The sequence below is a fragment of the Mustelus asterias genome, chromosome 10 (genome assembly GCF_964213995.1).
Source record: "Mustelus asterias chromosome 10, sMusAst1.hap1.1, whole genome shotgun sequence".
Classification (NCBI taxonomy): Eukaryota; Metazoa; Chordata; class Chondrichthyes; order Carcharhiniformes; family Triakidae; genus Mustelus; species Mustelus asterias.
Window position 1 is genome coordinate 35,161,299 of NC_135810.1, and position 17,924 is coordinate 35,179,222.

At 43.8% G+C, this 17,924-nt stretch overlaps 1 protein-coding gene across 1 annotated transcript in view; it reads left to right on the forward strand.

Annotated features, from left to right (window-relative positions):
• Positions 1–17,924, forward strand: part of dnajc3a (DnaJ (Hsp40) homolog, subfamily C, member 3a) — a 110,205-nt gene that overhangs the window by 55,382 nt on the left and 36,899 nt on the right. Inside the window, exon 6 of the mRNA XM_078221656.1 lies at positions 16,248–16,429. Coding sequence (XP_078077782.1) covers positions 16,248–16,429 — 182 coding nt within the window. The remainder of the gene's footprint in view (positions 1–16,247; positions 16,430–17,924) is intronic.

The following is a 17,924-nucleotide window of genomic DNA, read 5'->3' on the forward strand; positions in this document are numbered from 1 at the left end:
GGATGTTGCCTGGCAAGGAGGGCATTTAACTATGAGGAGAGGTTGGAGAAACTTGGTTTGTTCTCACTGGAACGACGGAGGTTGAGGGGCGACCTGATAGAAGTCTACACGATTGAGGGGCATGGACAGAGTGGATAGTCAGAGCTTTTTCTCAGGGTGGAAGAGTCAATTACTAGGGGGTATAGGTTTAAGGTGTGAGGGGCAAGGTTTAAAGGAGATGTAGGAGGCAAGTTTTTTTTTTTACGGTTGGGTGCCTGGAACTTGCTGCTGGGGAGGTAGTGGCAGCTGATACAATAGTGGCTTTTAAGGGGCATCTTGACAAATATGGGAATGGAGGGATATGGTCTCCAGAAGGGAAGCAGGTTTTAGTTCGGTTGGTGTAGGGTTGGAGGGCCAAAGGACCGGTTCCTGTTGTGCTGTAGCTTTCTTTGTTTTTTGAGAATATAGGATATTGATATAGCTTTAGAAAAGGCTCTTCAGCTAAAGATTCTAGTACCACTTATGTACTTGTTTCCCCCACCCTGCACCATTGGTATGAAACTGTCTTTTTCCAATGTATGTTCTGTCTGCACAAATACAGGACTTGGTCAGATTCTTTGACCCCCAAAAAAAACAAAGATACACCAGACACACACTACCTGATACCAATAGTCCAAAGTGCTCACCAGTTGAGGACTCGCAAAACCATACCCAAAAGCTCTACACCAAACAACCCATCCACTTCCTGCACTGACACCTAATTTGTATTCGTCATGACCAGAATAAAGGATGCCACATAGCATATACCACTATCATAAATGTAAGGATTATAAGATAAAACTGAAATATTGCACAGCCCTAGTACCATAGTGGTAATTTACCAATAGTACCCCAGTACCAATTTAGTGGTAATTTACCAAAATTTGTGGACTCTGGGGTGGTTCCCACAGATTGGAAAACAGCAAATGTGACGCCACTGTTTAAAAAAGGAGGTAGACAAAAGGCAGGTAGTATAGGTCGGTTAATTTAAATTCTGTAGTAGATTCAAGCATTTTCCCTATCAAGGAAGAAATAGCGAGACATCTGGACATTCTCCCATTGGCAAGACACAGCATGGGTTCATGACTAATTTGGTGGAATTCTTTGAGAACATTACATGTGCAGTGGACAATGGGGAACCTGTGGATGTGGTGTATCTGGATTTCCAGAAGGCATTTGACAAGGTGCCGCACCAAAGACTGCTACACAAGATAAAGGTGCATGGTGTTACAGGTAATGTATGGCATGGTTAGAGGATTGGTTAACTAACAAAGCAAAGTGGGGGTAAATGGGTGTTTTTCTGGTTGGCGGTCAGTGACTATTGGTGTGCCTCAGGGATCAGTGTTGGGACCGCAATTGTTTACGATTTACATAGATGATTTGGAGTTGGGGACCAAGTGTAGTGTGTCAAATTCGCAGATGACACTAAGATGGGTGGAAGAGCAAAGTGTGCAGAGGACGCTGAAAGTCTGCAAAGGGATATAGGTAGTCTGAGTGGACAAGGGTCTGGCAGATGGAGTACAATGTTGGTAAATGTGAGGTCATCCATTTTGGTAGGAATAACAGCAAAATGGACTATTATTTAAATGGTACAAAATTGCAACATACTGCTGTGCAGAGGGACCTGGGTGTCCTTGTGCAGGAATCTCAAGGAGTTGGTTTGCAGGTGCAGCAGGTAATTAAGAAGGCAAATGGAATTTTCGCCTTCATTGCTAGAGGGATGGAGTTTAAAAACAGCGAGGTTATGTTGCAGCTGTATAAGGTGCTGGTGAGGCCACATCTGGAGTACTGTATACAGTTTTGGTCTCGCTTGAGAAAGGATATACTGGCACTGGAGGCGGTGCAGAGGGGATTCACTTGGAGGAGAGACTGAGTAGACTGGGGCTATACTCATTGGAATCAGAAGAATGAGGGGAGATCTTATAGAAACATACAAGATTATGAAGGGAATAGATGAGATAGAAGCAGGGAAGTTGTTTCCACTGGCGGGTGAAACTAGAACTAGGGGGCATAGCCTCAAAATAAGGGGAAGCAGATTTAGGACTGAGTTGAGGAGGAACTTCTTCACACAAAGGGTTGTGAATCTGTGGAATTTCCTGCCCAGTGAAGCAGTTGAGGCTACCTCATTGAATGTTTTTAAGGCAAGGAAAGATAAATTTTTGAACTGTAAAGAAATTAAGGGTTATGGTGAGTGGGCGGGTAAGTGGAGCTGAGTCCACAAATATCAGCCATGATCTTATTGAATGGCGGAGCAGGCTTGAGGGGCCAGATGGCCTACTCCTGCTCCTAGTTCTTCTGTTCTACAACCTATTCCACGTGCTCCTCACCACTTAAGCCCTTAAGGATATTAAACCATTTGGATTCAATTTTGACACCGGGTCAGAAGCAATACCACATTGCACTCCTGGCATAATGAGAATATTGTCGGGTCAAATCTGTGTTTTAACCTTGAAGAAACATGCTGAGGGCTGCATTCCATTTATAACCAATGGACATCCCTGGTTTTCAAAGGATAATGGGTGACATTCACCTCGGTATTCATACTAGATCACCCCTGTCAACATCATAGAAATCATAGAAACCCTACAGTACAGAAAGAGGCCATTCGGCCCATCGAGTCTGCACCGACCACAATCCCACCCAGGCCCTACCCCCATATATATTTTACCCACTAATCCCTCTAACCTACACATCTCAGGACATTAAGGGGCAATTTTTAGCATGGCCAATCAACCTAACCCACACATCTTTGGACTGTGGGAGGAAACCCGAAGGAAACCCACACAGACACGGGGAGAATGTGCAAACTCCACACAGACAGTGACCCGAGCGGGAATCGAACCCAGGTCCCTGGAGCTGTGAAGCAGCAGTGCTAACCACTGTGCTACCGTGCGCCCTATGGTAAACATGGTAAATAGTGTCTCAAAATCAAAGTGTGTGTAATGACAAGGGGTGAAGTCCAGGATTAGTAATGAACTGCAGATTATGACTCCAATTTATTGCACCCAGAGAGAGGCCAAAGCCTTGTCAGACAACCTTAAAAGATCTGTCAGATGTAGATCCGATGTGGAGATGCCGGCGTTGGACTGGGGTAAACACAGTAAGAAGTTTAACAACACCAGGTTAAAGTCCAACAGGTTTATTTGGTAGCAAAAGCCACACAAGCTTTCGGAGCTCTTAGCCCCTTCTTCAGGTGAGTGGGAATTCTGTTCACAAACAGAGCTTATAAAGACACAGACTCAATTTACATGAATAATGGTTGGAATGCGAATACTTACAACTAATCAAGTCTTTAAGAAACAAAACAATGTGAATGGAGAGAGCATCAAGACAGGCTAAAGTGATGTGTATTGTCTCCAGACAAGACAGCCAGTGAAACTGTGTCTGTGTCTTTATAAGCTCTGTTTGTGAACAGAATTCCTACTCACCTGAAGAAGGGGCTAAGAGCTCCGAAAGCTTGTGGCTTTTGCTACCAAATAAACCTGTTGGACTTTAACCTGGTGTTGTTAAACTTCTTACTAGATGTAGATCCATCAGGGTAGCAAGATAAAGCAGGGCACACTGCATTCGGGTAGCTTTCAAATGTTTTCTAGCTTCATTGAAATCGCTGCAACAGAAGGTATGAAAAAGCACGATTGCTGGTTGGGTGGTGTGTTAGGATACGACATTCCCCTTCAAGGTTAATATGCTGAGCTTTTGTGTCATGGATTAAGAAAACATGGTAGCTAGTTCTCAAATGTAGCTAGGCACTCCCCTCTGCTCCTTCTGGAGAACAGGTCACTCGGACACTCCTCCAACTGAGGAAACTGCATTCTTGATATTCTTTTCTCTGCTTCACACAGCTTCTTATCAGTGTTCTGCAATTCAGCAATATAAGCACTGAAATTCTATGCCTCTAAGCTGAGTTTGTTGTCTCTATCCTTAATCATATTAGCAATCATCTGCAAAACATTCATTGGGTCGAGAACCCACTCGATAACCAAGTTGCTGTGTTGAGGGCTTGGCTTCACCCAAGGTGCCTCTGACTGCTTCTTTGCATAGAGAATTTTCATGGCTTTACATGGCACCTTGTCCCAAAACTGAACCAGAAATCTTCCAGAGACGTGATGCAGAGTTTTCACTCCAAGATTAGGTACTTGTGAGCTCTGCATTAGGATAAATAAAAGATGAGTAGCACCAGAGCTCACAAACACAGCCATTCCAGCACTTGCATCACATTTTCTCCCCCCTCCCCCGCAAAACCCTTGCCTCTGCAAAGCATCTTTAAGAGGATTTGGATAGTCTTGGTGAATTAAATATAACATGGAAAAATATTTAGGTTATTCTTGATAGAAGGATGTACAGAGTATTTCTTAAATGGTAAGACATTAGTGTCAATAAAGGGTGTCCTAATCAATAATTGACATCTTGTATATAGCAATTTTCACTTCAGTTGTATTAGACCTTGGTTAGACTATGCCTTGGGTACTGTGCAGCTTTGCTCTCCTTATCTCGAAGGGGACATTGCCACAGAGGGAGTGCAATGATCATTCACCAGATTTGTCCCCAGGATGGCAGTACTATCCTATGAAAGATTGGAGAAACTGGGCCTGTATTATTAGTTTCAAAGAGTAAGCAGTGATGTCATTGAAATCTACAAAATACTTAAAGGGATAGATGGGTAGATGCAAGATGATTCCCTTGGAGTTTGGAAACGGGGCATAATTTCTAAATAAGGGGAAGCCACTTGAGATTGAAATTAGAAGAATTTTTTTACTCCGAGGGAAGCTTTGGAATTCTCTACCCAAGAAGGCTGTGGCAGTTCAATTGTGAGTATGTTGAGTTGAAATATGTTTGATTCTGTACTTTTGCATTTTCCTGATCTTGTTTTTCTTGCTCCAATTTTTTGAGTTCTTTCTCATTTCTTTCTCTCTGCTTCTTTGGCTAAACGATTTTTTGTAGTGGTAGCTCAAATGACTCTTACCATTTCAGATTTATGTTTTGTCTGTTTACTCCACCAATTTTTCTCTATCTCATCAGAGGCTTCAGGGTCATAGCCTTTTGCTATCATTTTCTTGATTAATTTGCTATTTTCATCAACAACTGATTGAATTACGGACCCTGCAATTCCTCATTCCTGATTATTTCTTCCTGCCATTTTGTTCTGTTTTCTGAATCTCCTAGCCTAAATCTGAGATTCCTAAGCTAATTTTACAAACTTATTGTAAATATAGCTCTCCCTTTCTCAAATTTTTTTTTTGGTAACGTTAACTACAGTCTCTCCTCTCTCCCACAGCTAGCTCTCGACCTTTAAGTAAACTGCCATCTCTCCCACAGCTAGCTGATATGCAGGTGTGCAACCTAATTCCTTTAGATACTGCTAAAGGACCAGATCTTTTTCACTTTGGCCCCCTGCAGATTCATCCGTGCGTCCCTTTGGATCATGGGCTGGTGGTACTTGTTCCCAAACCCCCACTTTAAGCACAGAACTATTGCTAACAGTTTTACCTCTGTGACCCCGTAAGAGTTTGAATATATCCTGGATTTTGGTGCTCTAGTGTGCAACTCATGTGTTCACCCAATCATTGGTGTTCCAAGGATATCCCGTACCATCGCCAAATTGAAGTGGGGAATTCTGTACTCAGTGGCCGGAATGTTTTTAGAAAATTATATTTTTTTTGCAAAGGTAAATGAAACTCAGATTTAAAGCATAATAAATTTATTTTCCAAAACTAGTTGTGTTGTAAAACATATCAGTGCTAAGAACAAAAGACCTACATTAGACAATGCTTCGGCCGAAGGGGGATCTAGTGATACAATAGCACCTTGTTTCCTCCAGAGATCTGACTTTCATGCCAAAATCTGAGATCATACAATTTGGTTATCTTAGATACAGCCCAGCAATTAACTTAACATGATTTGATTTAATAATCAATCTAAGTTTATTTATTAGTCACAAGTAAGGCTTTACATTCACACCCAATGACGTTGCTGTGAAATTCCTAGTCACCACACTCTGGCGCCTGTTCGGGTTAATGCACCTTCAGACTGTGGGAGGAAACTGGAGCACCTGGAGGAAACCCATGCAGACACGGGGAGAACGTGCAAAGTCCACGCAGTGACCCAAGCCGGGTTCCTGGCGCTGAGGCAGCAATGCTAACCACTATGCCACCATGCTGCTATTCATGACATTCTCTCAAATTATAGTCTGGCACCTTAAATAATGGTTTGTTATTTATCAGTTTAACTATTGGACGCACACTCCTAAATGAATATGGCTCCTTGTTGCATAGCAATACAAAATTATACATTCGACTTCAGCATTTTATAAAGAGGTTAGAACCAGTTCTGCTGGATGCAAGTCCATGCATTTGGCATAAGTCCCAAACTAAACTCCATGTTGTATAAAAATGTATGTAATTTGTCTCTTCAAAGGATAATTTCATAATGTACTATGTCTAAGTTACATTGTAATTAGGTTTTTCATGCATTCCAAATCATTCTCTGCAGGAAAACCTTGGGCTAATAATCAGTTACTGGTAGATTTAACAAATAATATTAATGACTTTTGATGCCCTCGTTTATTTTTCATTTAAAATTCTTGTACTAAAATATGAGCTGCTAGTTCCCCATGTTGGGTATTGTGATCAGGCTGATTAAATTCCCTTCATCACAATAGACGGGTGATGGAGAAGGGGAGAGCTCGGACCAAAGGTTTGAGATGTATCCATTTTAACGCCAAGAGTGTAGTGAATAAAGTGGATGAGCTTCAGTGTGGATCGATGCTTGGAAGTGTGATGTGGTGGCCATTACGGAGACTTGGGGACAGGATTGGATACTTCAGGTGCTGGGTTTCAGATGTTCCAGAAAGGACAGAGGGAGGCAAAAGAGGGGGTGGGGAGAGTGGCACTGCTGATCAGGGATAGTGTTACAGCTGTAGAGAAGGTGGAAGCTGTGGAGGGATTGTCTACAGAGTCTCTGTGGGTGGAAGTTCGGAGCGGGAAGGGGTCGATAACTTTACTGGGTGTTTTCTACAGGCTGCCCAATAGTAACAGGGATGTTGAGGAGCAGGTAGGGAAACAGATCCTGAAGAGATGTAGGAATAACAGGGTTGTCGTGATGGGAGACTTTAATTTCCCAAACATCGATTGGAATATCCCTAGGGTAAGGGGTTTGGATGGAGAGGAATTTTTAGGTGTGTTCAGGAGGGTTTCCTGACACAGCATGTGGATAAGCCTACAAGAGGAGAGGCTGTACTTGATCTGGTACTGGCTAATGAGCCTGGACAGGTGTCGGATCTCAGTGGGGGAGCATCTTGGGGATAGTGATCATAACTCTATCTCCTTTACGCTAGCATTGGAAAGAGATAGGATCAGGCAAGCTAGGAAAGTGTTTATCTGGAGTAAGGGGAAATATGAAGCCATCAGGCAGGAGATTAGAGACATAAATTGGAAGGAGGCATTCTCGAGGAAAAGTACCGAAGTAAGGTGGCAGATTTTCAAGGCAAGTTTGTCTGGAGTTCTGCATGACAACATTCCGATGAGACGGGGAGGTTTTGGTAGGTTACGGGAACCGTGGTGCACGAAAGCTGCGCTGAACCTAGTCAAAAAGAAAAGGAAAGCGTACAAAAGGTTCAGGGAGCTAGGTGGTGATCGGGATCTAGATGAGTATACGGCTTGTAGGAAGGGACTTGAGAAAGAAATTAGAAAGCCAGAAGGGGTCACGAGAAGGCCTTGGCAGGTAAGATTAAGGAGAACCCTAAGGCGTTCTATAAATATGTGAAGAGTAAAAAAAGATGAGATGTGAAGGAATAGGACCTATAAAAGGTGAAGGTGAGAGTCTGTACAGAACCGGAAGAAATAGCAGAGGTGTTTAATGAATATTTTACCTCTGTATTCACGGTGGAAAAAGACCTGGGTGGTTGTACTACAGGATTCAGGCGGACTGAAAAGATTGAGTATGTGGACATTAAGAAAGAGGATGTGTTGGAAATTTTGAATAGCATCAAGATAGATAAGTCACCGGGACCGGATGGGATGTACCCCAGGTTACTGTGGGAGGCGAGGGAAGAGATTGCAGAGCCTCTGGTGGTGATCTTTGCGTCGTCGATGGAGATGGGAGAGGTTCCGGAGGATATTCAAGAAAGGGAATAGGGATAGCCCAGGAAATTACTGACCGGTGAGTCTAACCTCAGTGGTTGGTAAGTTGATAGAGAAGATCCTGAGGGACAGGATTTATGAACATTTAGAGAAGTTTAGTATGCTCAAAAGTAGTCAGCACGGCTTTGTCAAAGGAAAATCGTGCCTTATGAGCCTGGTGGAGTTCTTTGAAAATGTGACTAAACACATTGACGAAGGAAAAGCGGTAGATGTGGTTTACATGGACTTCAGCAAGGTGTTCGATAAGGTCCCCCATGCAAGACTTCTCGAAAGTGAGAGGGCGTGGGATCCAAGGGCTGTTGCCTTGTGGATTCAGAACTGGCTTGCCTGCAGAAGGCAGAGTGGTTGTAGATGGGTCTTTTTCTGAATGGAGGTCGGTCACCAGTGGAGTGCCCCAGGGATCTGTTCTGGGACCCTTGCTGTTTGTCATTTTCATAAATGACCTGGATGAGGAAGTGGAGGGATGGGTTAGTAAGTTTGCTGACGACACTAAGGTTGGTGTTGTGGATAGGTTGGAGGGATGTCAGAAGCTGCAGCGTGACATAGATAGGATGCAAGACTGGGCGGAGAAGTGGCAGATGGACTTCAACCCGGATAAATGCGTAGTGGTCCATTTTGGCAGGTCAAATGGGATGAAGGAGTATAATATCAGGGTAAGACTCTTAGTAATGTAGAGGATCAGAAGGACCTTGGGGTCCAGGTCCATAGAACTCTTAAATCGGTCTCGCAGGTAGAGGAGGTGGCTAAGAAGGCGTATGGTGTGCTGGCCATCATTCGAGGGATTGAGTTTAGGAGTCGGGAGATAATGATGCAGCTTTATAAGACCCTCGTCAGACCCCACTTGGAGTACTGTGCTCAGTTCTGGTCGCCTCACTACAGGAGGGATGTGGAAATGATTGAAAGGATGCAGAGAGGATTTACAAGGATGTTGCCTGGATTGGTTGGCATGCCTTATGAGGATAGGCTGAGGGAGCTCGGTCTTTTCTCAACAAAACAAAGAACAATACAGCACAGGAACAGGCCCTTCGGCCCTCCAAGCCCGCGCCGCTCCCTGGTCCAAACTAGACCATTCTTTTGTATCCCTCCATTCCCACTCTGTTCATGTGGCTATCTAGATAAGTCTTAAACGTTCCCAGTGTGTCCGCCTCCACCACCTTGCCTGGCAGCGCATTCCAGGCCCCCACCACCCTCTGTGTAAAATACCCGCGTTAAACCTCTTTCACCACCCCCCCCCCCCCCCCCCCCCCCCACCTTGAACCTATGACCCCTCGTGAACGTCACCACCGATCTGGGAAAAAGCTTCCCACCATTCACCCTATCTATGCCTTTCATAATTTTATACACCTCCTATTAGGTCACCCCTCATCCTCCGTCTTTCTAGTGAGAACAACCCCAGTTTACCCAATCTCTCCTCATAACTAAGCCCTTCCATACCAGGCAACACCTTGATAAACCTCCTCTGCACTCTCTCTCTAAAGCCTCCATGTCCTTCTGGTAGTGTGGCAACCAGAACGGGGCGCAGTATTCCAAGTGCGGCCGAACCAATGTTCTATACAACTGCAACATCAGACCCCAACTTTTATACTCTATGCCCCGTCCTATAAAGGCAAGCATGCCATATGCCCTATTCACTACCTTCTCCACCTGTGACGTCATCTTCAAGGATCTGTGGACTTGCACACCCAGGTCCCTCTGCGTATCTACACCCTTTATGGTTCTGCCGTTTATCGTATAGCTCCCCCCCTACATTAGTTCTACCAAAATGCATCACTTCGCATTTATCTGGATTGAACTCCATCTGCCATTTCTTTGCCCAAATTTCCAGCCTATCTATATCCTTCTGTAGCCTCTGACAATGTTCCTCACTATCTGCAAGTCCAGCCATTTTCATGTCGTCCACAAACTTGCTGATCACCCCAGTTAGATCATCTTCCAGATCGTTGGGGGGGGCTTCTCCTTGGAGAGACGAAGGATGAAAGGTGACCTGATCGAGGTGAACGAGATGTTGAGAGGTATAGATCGGGTGGATTCTTGGAGGCTTTTTCCCAGGGCTGAAATGGCTGCTACGAGAGGACACGGGTTTAAGGTGCTGGGGAGTAGGTACAGAGGAGATGTCAGGGCTAAGTTTTCCACTCAGAGGGTGGTGGGTGAGTGGAATCGGCTGTCGTCAGTGGTGGTGGAGGCAAACTTGATAGGGTCCTTTAGGAGACTTCTGGATGAGTACATGGGACTTAATAGGATTGAGGGTTATAGGTAAGCCTAGGTAGGTAGGGACATGACCGGTGCAACTTGTGGGCCGAAGGGCCTGTTTGTGCTGTATTTTTTTCTATCAGTTGGAAACGGCAATTGACAGATTTCTAAATACCAATGACACAAAGCGCTTATGGGGTAGTGAGGGGAAAAGGGCATTAAAGTGGATGATTGGCCAAGATCATGTTGAATGACAGGCTGACCTATTCCCCCTACATTCCTACTTCCTTTCAGTTGACCCATTTCATTGCTGTAACCCTATATTTCTACTGTTGGAAGTCCATTATTTTACTTTCCAAGAATCCTCATTTTACATAATATATGAAAACACATTGCTAATATTGCATTGGGGGGGGCTTCTTCAGTGGTGGGAGTGTGGAATGAGCTGCCAGATGAAGTGGTGAATGCGGGCTCACCTTTTGACATTTAAGAAAAACTTGGACAGGTACATAGATGAGGGGTGTGGAGGGATATGGTGCAGGTCAGTGGGACTAGGCAGAAAAATGGTTCGGCACAGGCAAGAGGGGCCAAAAGACCTGGTTCTGTGCTGTAATGTTCTATGGTTCTATCTATATATTGCCTTTAATGGAGGAACATAAGAACTAGGAGTAGGCCATCTGGCCCCTCAAGCCTGCTCCACCATTCAACAAGATCATGGCTGATCTTTTCGTGGACTCAGCTCCACTTGCCTGCCTGCTCACCGTAATCCTTAATTCCTTTACTGTTTAAAAATTTATCTATCCATGCCTTAAAAACATTCAATGAGGTAGCCTCAACTGCTTCACTGGGTAGGGAATTCCACAGATTCACAACCCTTTGTGTGAGGAAGTTCCTCCTCAACTCAGTCCTAAAATCTGCCTCCCCTTATTTTGAGGCCATTCCCCCTAGTTCTAGTTTCACCTGACAGTGGAAACAATTTCCCTGCTTCTATCTTATCTATTCCCTTTATAATCTTCTATGGTTCTATAAGATCTCCCCTCATTCTTCTGAATTCCAATGAGTATAGCCCCAGTCTACTCAGTCTCTCCTCATAAGCCAACCCTCGCAACTCCAGAAACAAACTAGTGAATCTCCTCTCCACCGCCTCCAGTGCCAGTATATCCTTAAGTAAGGAGACCAAAACTGTCCACAGTACTCCAGACGTGGCCTCACCAGCACCTTGTACAACTGCAACATAACCTCGCTGTTTTTAAACTCCATCCCTCTAGCAAATTCAATTTGCTGCCTAATTACCTGCAAACCATCTTTTTGTGATTCATGCACAAGGACACCCAGATCCCTCTGCAGAGCAGCATGCTGTAAATGTTTACCATTTAAATAATAGCCCATTTTGCTGTTATTCCTACCAAAATGGATGACCTCACATTTACCAACATTGTACTCCATCTGCCAGACCCTTGCCCACTCACTAGACTACCTATATCCCTTTGCAGACTTTCAGCGTCCTCTGCGCACTTTGCTCTGCCACTCATCTGCGAATTTTGACACACTACACTTGGTCCCCAACTCCAAATCATCTATGTATATCATAAACAATTGCAGTCCCAACACTGATCCCTGAGTCACTGATCGCCAGCCAGATAAACACCCGTTTACTCTTTGCTTTCTGTTAGTCAACCAATCCTCTATCCATGCTAATACATTACCTGTAACACCATGCACCTTTATTTCATGCAGCAGTCTTTGGTGCGGCACCTTGTCAAATGCCTTCTGAAAATCCAGATACACCACACCCACAAGTTCCCCATTGTCCACTGCACATAGAATCATAGAAACCCTACAGTACAGAAAGAGGCCATTCGGCCCATCGAGTCTGCACCGACCACAATCCCACCCAGGCCCTATCCCCATATCCCTACATATTTACCCACTAATCTACGCATCTCAGGACGCTAAGGGCAATTTTTAGCATGGCCAATCAACCTAAACCGCACATCTTTGGACTGTGGGAGGAAACCGGAGCACCCGGAGGAAACCCACGCAGACATGAGGAGAATGTGCAAACTCCACACAGACAGTGACCCAAGCCGGGAATCGAACCCAGGTCCCTGGAGCATGTAATGTTCTCAAAGAATTCCACCAAATTAGTCAAACATGACCTGCCTTTCATGAACCCATGCTGCATCTTGCCAATGGGACAATTTATATCCAGATGTCTCACTACTACTTCCTTGATAGATTCAAGCATTTTCCCTACTACAGAAGTTAAGCTAACCGGCCTATAGTTACCTGCCTTTTGTCTGCCTCCCTTTTTTTTTTAAACAGTGGCATCACATTTGCAGTTTTCCAATCTGCGGGAACCACCCCAGAGTCCAGCAAATTTTGGTAAATTACAACTAGTGCATTTGCTATTGCCCCCGCCATCCCTTTTAGTACCCTGGGATGCACTGACCCGAAGGGTTTAACCTGAGAATTATCAAACAAGACAGCCATAAGTATCAAGGGATGTTTTAAAGCTGGAGACAGGACTAGAGGGATGAAGTAATACCACGAGAAATGGTAGCAGTGTAGACCATATGGTCTGTTGAGCCTGCTCCACCATTCAACTCTGTTTTCCCATCCACTCCTCAATGCATAAATTCCCCAAGACCTTGAGGTGGAGAGTTTGGGAGAAAATTGTATAATTAAGGGCTAGGTACTTGAAGATTTGGCTATCACTGATGGTGCAAGAGGCAGGAATTGAGGAGCATAGAGATCTTTTAAGGGTTGCAAGGCTAGAGAGGTTCTGACCTAGGGGCCACATAGCCCATCGAGGTTCTGAGCGCAGCCAATGAGATATTTTGTTGACTGTTTAGAGTTGCCAGTTTATACTGGTTTACATTTGCATAGTTTTCTTTCCTACCAGTATGACTAAAGTGATAGATACGTAAAGCAAGGGCACATGAAATGAGGTGCATGATTCCACACCACGTTGAGAGCCATGTGCTTGCTCTGTATCCAATCAAAGCCTATATGTTTCTGCTCATGTTGTGCTTGATAGTTCTAAAAAAAATATTAATGATTAAGCATTTTCTGTAACTGAAATACTCAGCATGTATTAAATGTATTCAGTATTATTCCTGGGTCATGGTTAACAAACGTAATTTCAATATTTCAGGCTACTGAGATGAGGGCCATTCATTTGGCCCACTCACTAGCCTAGGTGCCTATCACTGTTCTAGAGCTAGTGAGGGGTGAGGCCATGAAATGATCTGAAAACCAAAATGAGAATTGTAAAATTGATGTATTGCTGGAGCAGAAGCAAATGTAGTAGAAGTATGGAACAAATGGGTGTGAAAAATATGGATATTGTAGTTTTGGATAGGCTGAGTTGAAAACTTGTGCCATCTGCAGGTACTGCAAGGAGAAGCAAGAGTTGAATAGAGCTCAAAGGAAAAGAATTAAATCCTTTTTTCTCTTGCATGCTCTCATAGAATAGAACCCTACAGTGCAGAAGGAGGCCATTCGGCCCATCAAGTCTGCACCGACCACAATCCCACCAGGCTCTACCCCCACATATTTACCCGCTAATCCCACTAACCTACGCATCTGAGGACTCTAAGGGGCAATTTTTAACCTGGCCAATCAACCTAACCTGCGCATCTTTGGACTGTGGGAGGAAACCGGAGCACCCGGAGGAAACCCACGCAGACACGAGAAGAATGTGCAAACTCCACACAGACAGTGATCCTAGCCAGGAATCGAACCCGGGACCCTGGAGCTGTGAAGCAGCAGTGCTAACCACTGTGCTACCGTGCCGCCCTTTCCTTTTTTTTTTCTCCACAGTCCCTTTTCCATTTTGGTGTTCTTTGTGGTTGTGTTCCAGTGAGGGAACAATCTTCCTTGCCCTCTGCACCAGCACAATGGTTCTCTGGACTTCTTCCCTCAAGCACACACATTCTATTCTCCTCAAAGCCTCCCCAAAATTCAGTTGATCCAAAACTCTGCTGCCCATGTCCTGTTCTCCTTGTCCTCTAACAGGCCAGCCCAAATTTAAAATCGTTCTTGTATCTAATTTTTTTCTTGGCCTATCCCATCCTATCTCTTTGGCTTCCACCAACTTTCATGTCTGCACTCAAATCTCAGTTCTTGTGGTAGGGAAGCAGTTGAAGATACTGAGACAGGATTTATTCACATTTGGAAGTGAATGGACATGAATGATGGGCACCATGGTTCTGTGCAGGGAAGGTCATGTCTCACCAAGTTGATTGAGTTTTTTGAAGAGGTGACAACTGATTGAAGGAAAAGTAGTGGATGTTGTCTGCATGGACTTTAGTGAGACACATTGTCAAATGCCTTATGGGATCCAAGGTGTGCTGGCTAGATGGATACAAAACTGGCCTGGTCATAGAAGTCATGATGTGGAGATGCCAGCGTTGGACTGGGGTAAACACAGTAAGAAGTCCAACAGGTTATGTGGCTTTTGCTACCAAATAAACCTGTTGGACTTTAACCTGGTGTTGTAAGACTTCTTACTTGGTCACAGAAGACAGAGTAGCAGTAGAAGGGTGCTTTTCAGAATGGAGATCAGTAACTAGTGTTCTGCTGGGATCTTTGTTATCTCTGGAGGAAAATGTAGGTGGTCTGATTAAGTTTGTGGATGACACGCATTGGTGGAGTTGCAGAGTACTGAGGATTGTCGAAGGATACAGCAGGATACAGATTGCAAGCTTGGGCAGAGAAATGGCAGATGGAGTTTAATCTGGACAAATGCGAGTTGATAAATTTTGGAAGATCAAATTATACAGTAAATAAACATGGGGATCTGGGTCCACTGATCTCAAGTGGCAACACAGGTGGATAAGGTGGTCAAGAAGCATACAGCATGCTTGCCTTCATCGGCTGGGGCATCGAGTATTAAAGTTGGCAAGTTATGTTACAGTTGTATAATACTTCAGGCCACATATGGTACATTGCACGTAGTTATGGTTATCACACTACCAGAAGGACATGGATGCTTTGAAGGTGCAAAGAATGTTGCTTGGTCTGGATGGTTTTCATTACGAGGAAAAGTTGGATAAACTCAAGTGTTTTCATTGGAAAGACAGAGGCTGAGGGGTGACCTGACGGATCTACAAAATTGAGATGCATAGACAGGGTGGATAGTCAAAGGCTTTTTCCCAGGGTGGAAATGCCAACTACAAGAGGGCACAGGTTCAAGATGAGGGGAAAGTTGGAGTGGCAATGTTCAAGGTTAATCTTGATAAACATAGGAACGGTAGGCAAATAGAGGGATAGAAACCACGTAATAGGTAGTGGTTCTAAATGAGGATTGGGAATCAGCACAGTCTTGGTGGGCCGCAAAGCCTTTTCCTGTGCTCTTTTTTTTCTTGGTAACTTTTGCACCATGACCCCCCCCCCCCCCCCCATGGAAATCTCTCCTAATGTTGTCTTTGGCTCGACGCCCATTACTTATGCCTTGGGGCATTTTCTATTTTAAAGCTTCGGTAGATCATAGCATGTATTCAGTGTATATGTTGAACCCATCATTTCAGCCAATTTTTGTTTGCACGTGTTTTGGCTCTTCCTTGCCCACAACATGCTGTACTTGCATAATAGTCAGTGTCAATCTTACATTCCACAAATAATTAGCACTCCTTTTACCATCTTGTGACTGGTTGGTTGTAAAGGATCAAGCAGACAATACAAATTACTTGTAAAGATGTGTGGGTGTTCAAGACAAACCCACACCAGCAGTTCACTTTTATACTTTGTCGGTTGACCCCTGTTTTTGGAAGTATTTAGAGGCTTCAACGGTCAACTTAAATGCCAACATCTATGGTAAATGCAAGTTGTTGCATTAAATTTAAAAAGCGTAATGTACAATTTAGTACTAAAGCTTTTGTCTGTCTTCTGCATCAGACATGTGTTTGGGATTCGGAGTTGCGAGAACTCCGGGCAGAATGCTACATACAGATTGATGAAAGTGGAAAAGCAATAAGTGACTTAAAAGCGGCATCCAAACTTAAACATGACAACACTGAAGCATTCTACAAAATCAGTATAATCTATTACCAGCTTGGAGACCATGAAATGTCTCTTAGGCAAGTATATCTTCCAGTAATCTCCATTATTGATCTACAAATTATATATCCTTTGCAGTCTTTTTTGGTCATCAATTTTCATTAAACATTCAATAGTGGGTGGATCTTTCAGTGTAAAAATATTTTGTAGGATAAATTCTTATGCAAGAAAAATCTAATTTAAAGTTGCTATTTAAGTAACAATTGTAGCAGTTATTGACACATCTGTTGCTCAAATTGATGTACACATTGGGCTCATGGATCAGAGATTGTACTATGTTGGCCTCTGTTCTCCATCTATGCTTTAGGGTCATGGCTTTGCACTGAAATTGTGATGTGAATGCTCAGGCAATCTTTCAAGTAGTATCTGCAACATAAATAGTAGCAGGAGATCATGCAGCTTATTTGAGCTTTCTCTGCATTCTGCACTATTCACTGATCATGGCATTCAACTTGGCTCCCTTCCTGATTCCCATATTCCTGGAGTGCTCTGGGGTAGAGAATTCCTGAGTGAAGAAATTTATCCTCCTCTCAGTCCTAAATGAGAGGGCTGAAGGGCCTGTTTCCTGTGCTGTACTGTTCTTTGCTCTAAATGATTGGGTCCTTGGCCTAAACTGTTTCCCTCCTTCTAGATTCCCCCCAGTCAGGAGACAACATCTCCATATCCAACCTGTCTGTCCCTTCATAATCTTGAATGTTTCAATGAGAGATCCCCTCATTCTTAACCCAATTCATCACAGGACAACGTTCATCCAGGGGACCAATCGAGTGAACCTTCACTGTATTTCTCTGGGGTTTTGGGGAGGGGGGCGGGGGGGAAGAATCACAGACAATCCACTGCTGAAAAGATGGTTGAAAACAAAAACTTCAAAAATAGGATTGGGACACAGCTGTCTTGGTCAGGTCACCATTCCCAAATGCTATTTTTTTTAAACTAGTAAATCTGTGACATTGCTCGCTGAGTTGTAAGATCTGCTGCCCTTTGAGAATAGGGTTATTAACAACATTGCATTTATAATAGTGAATTCTCACTTAAAGTTGTAGTTGCATTCCTGGAAAGTGTAATATTAAGTGAAATAATTTTAAGCAAATTAGGTTTTCTCACTAAAACCAAATCAATTTTTCCAGTGTAGAAGCTGTGGCTAGGTTCTATAGTTCCTTTCTTATCAGAAAAAAAATTATAATTCTTGCATACTAAATTCCTAAATTGTTAAATGAAAAATTAATTTTTTAAAATATAAATACCAACCCTCCTGCCTCCCCTGCTCTCACCATTCTGCTCTCTGGTTGCTGTGGGCCTTTCCTCTCTCTGACCCTGTAACTCTTGGCCTCTCTTGTTCCCTAGCCTACTGAGTTGTTGCTGACTCTCTGGTTCATTGACCTGATTGCTCTTGCCCGCTTCCCTCTTGAACTTCACTGTGAGCAAGGATTCTAGAGATGTGCAGTGAGAGGCAGAAAGAGCAAGTTCAGCTTGCATGAGGCAGTCTGGGAACAAACTGAGTGGCAGAGGCAGCAA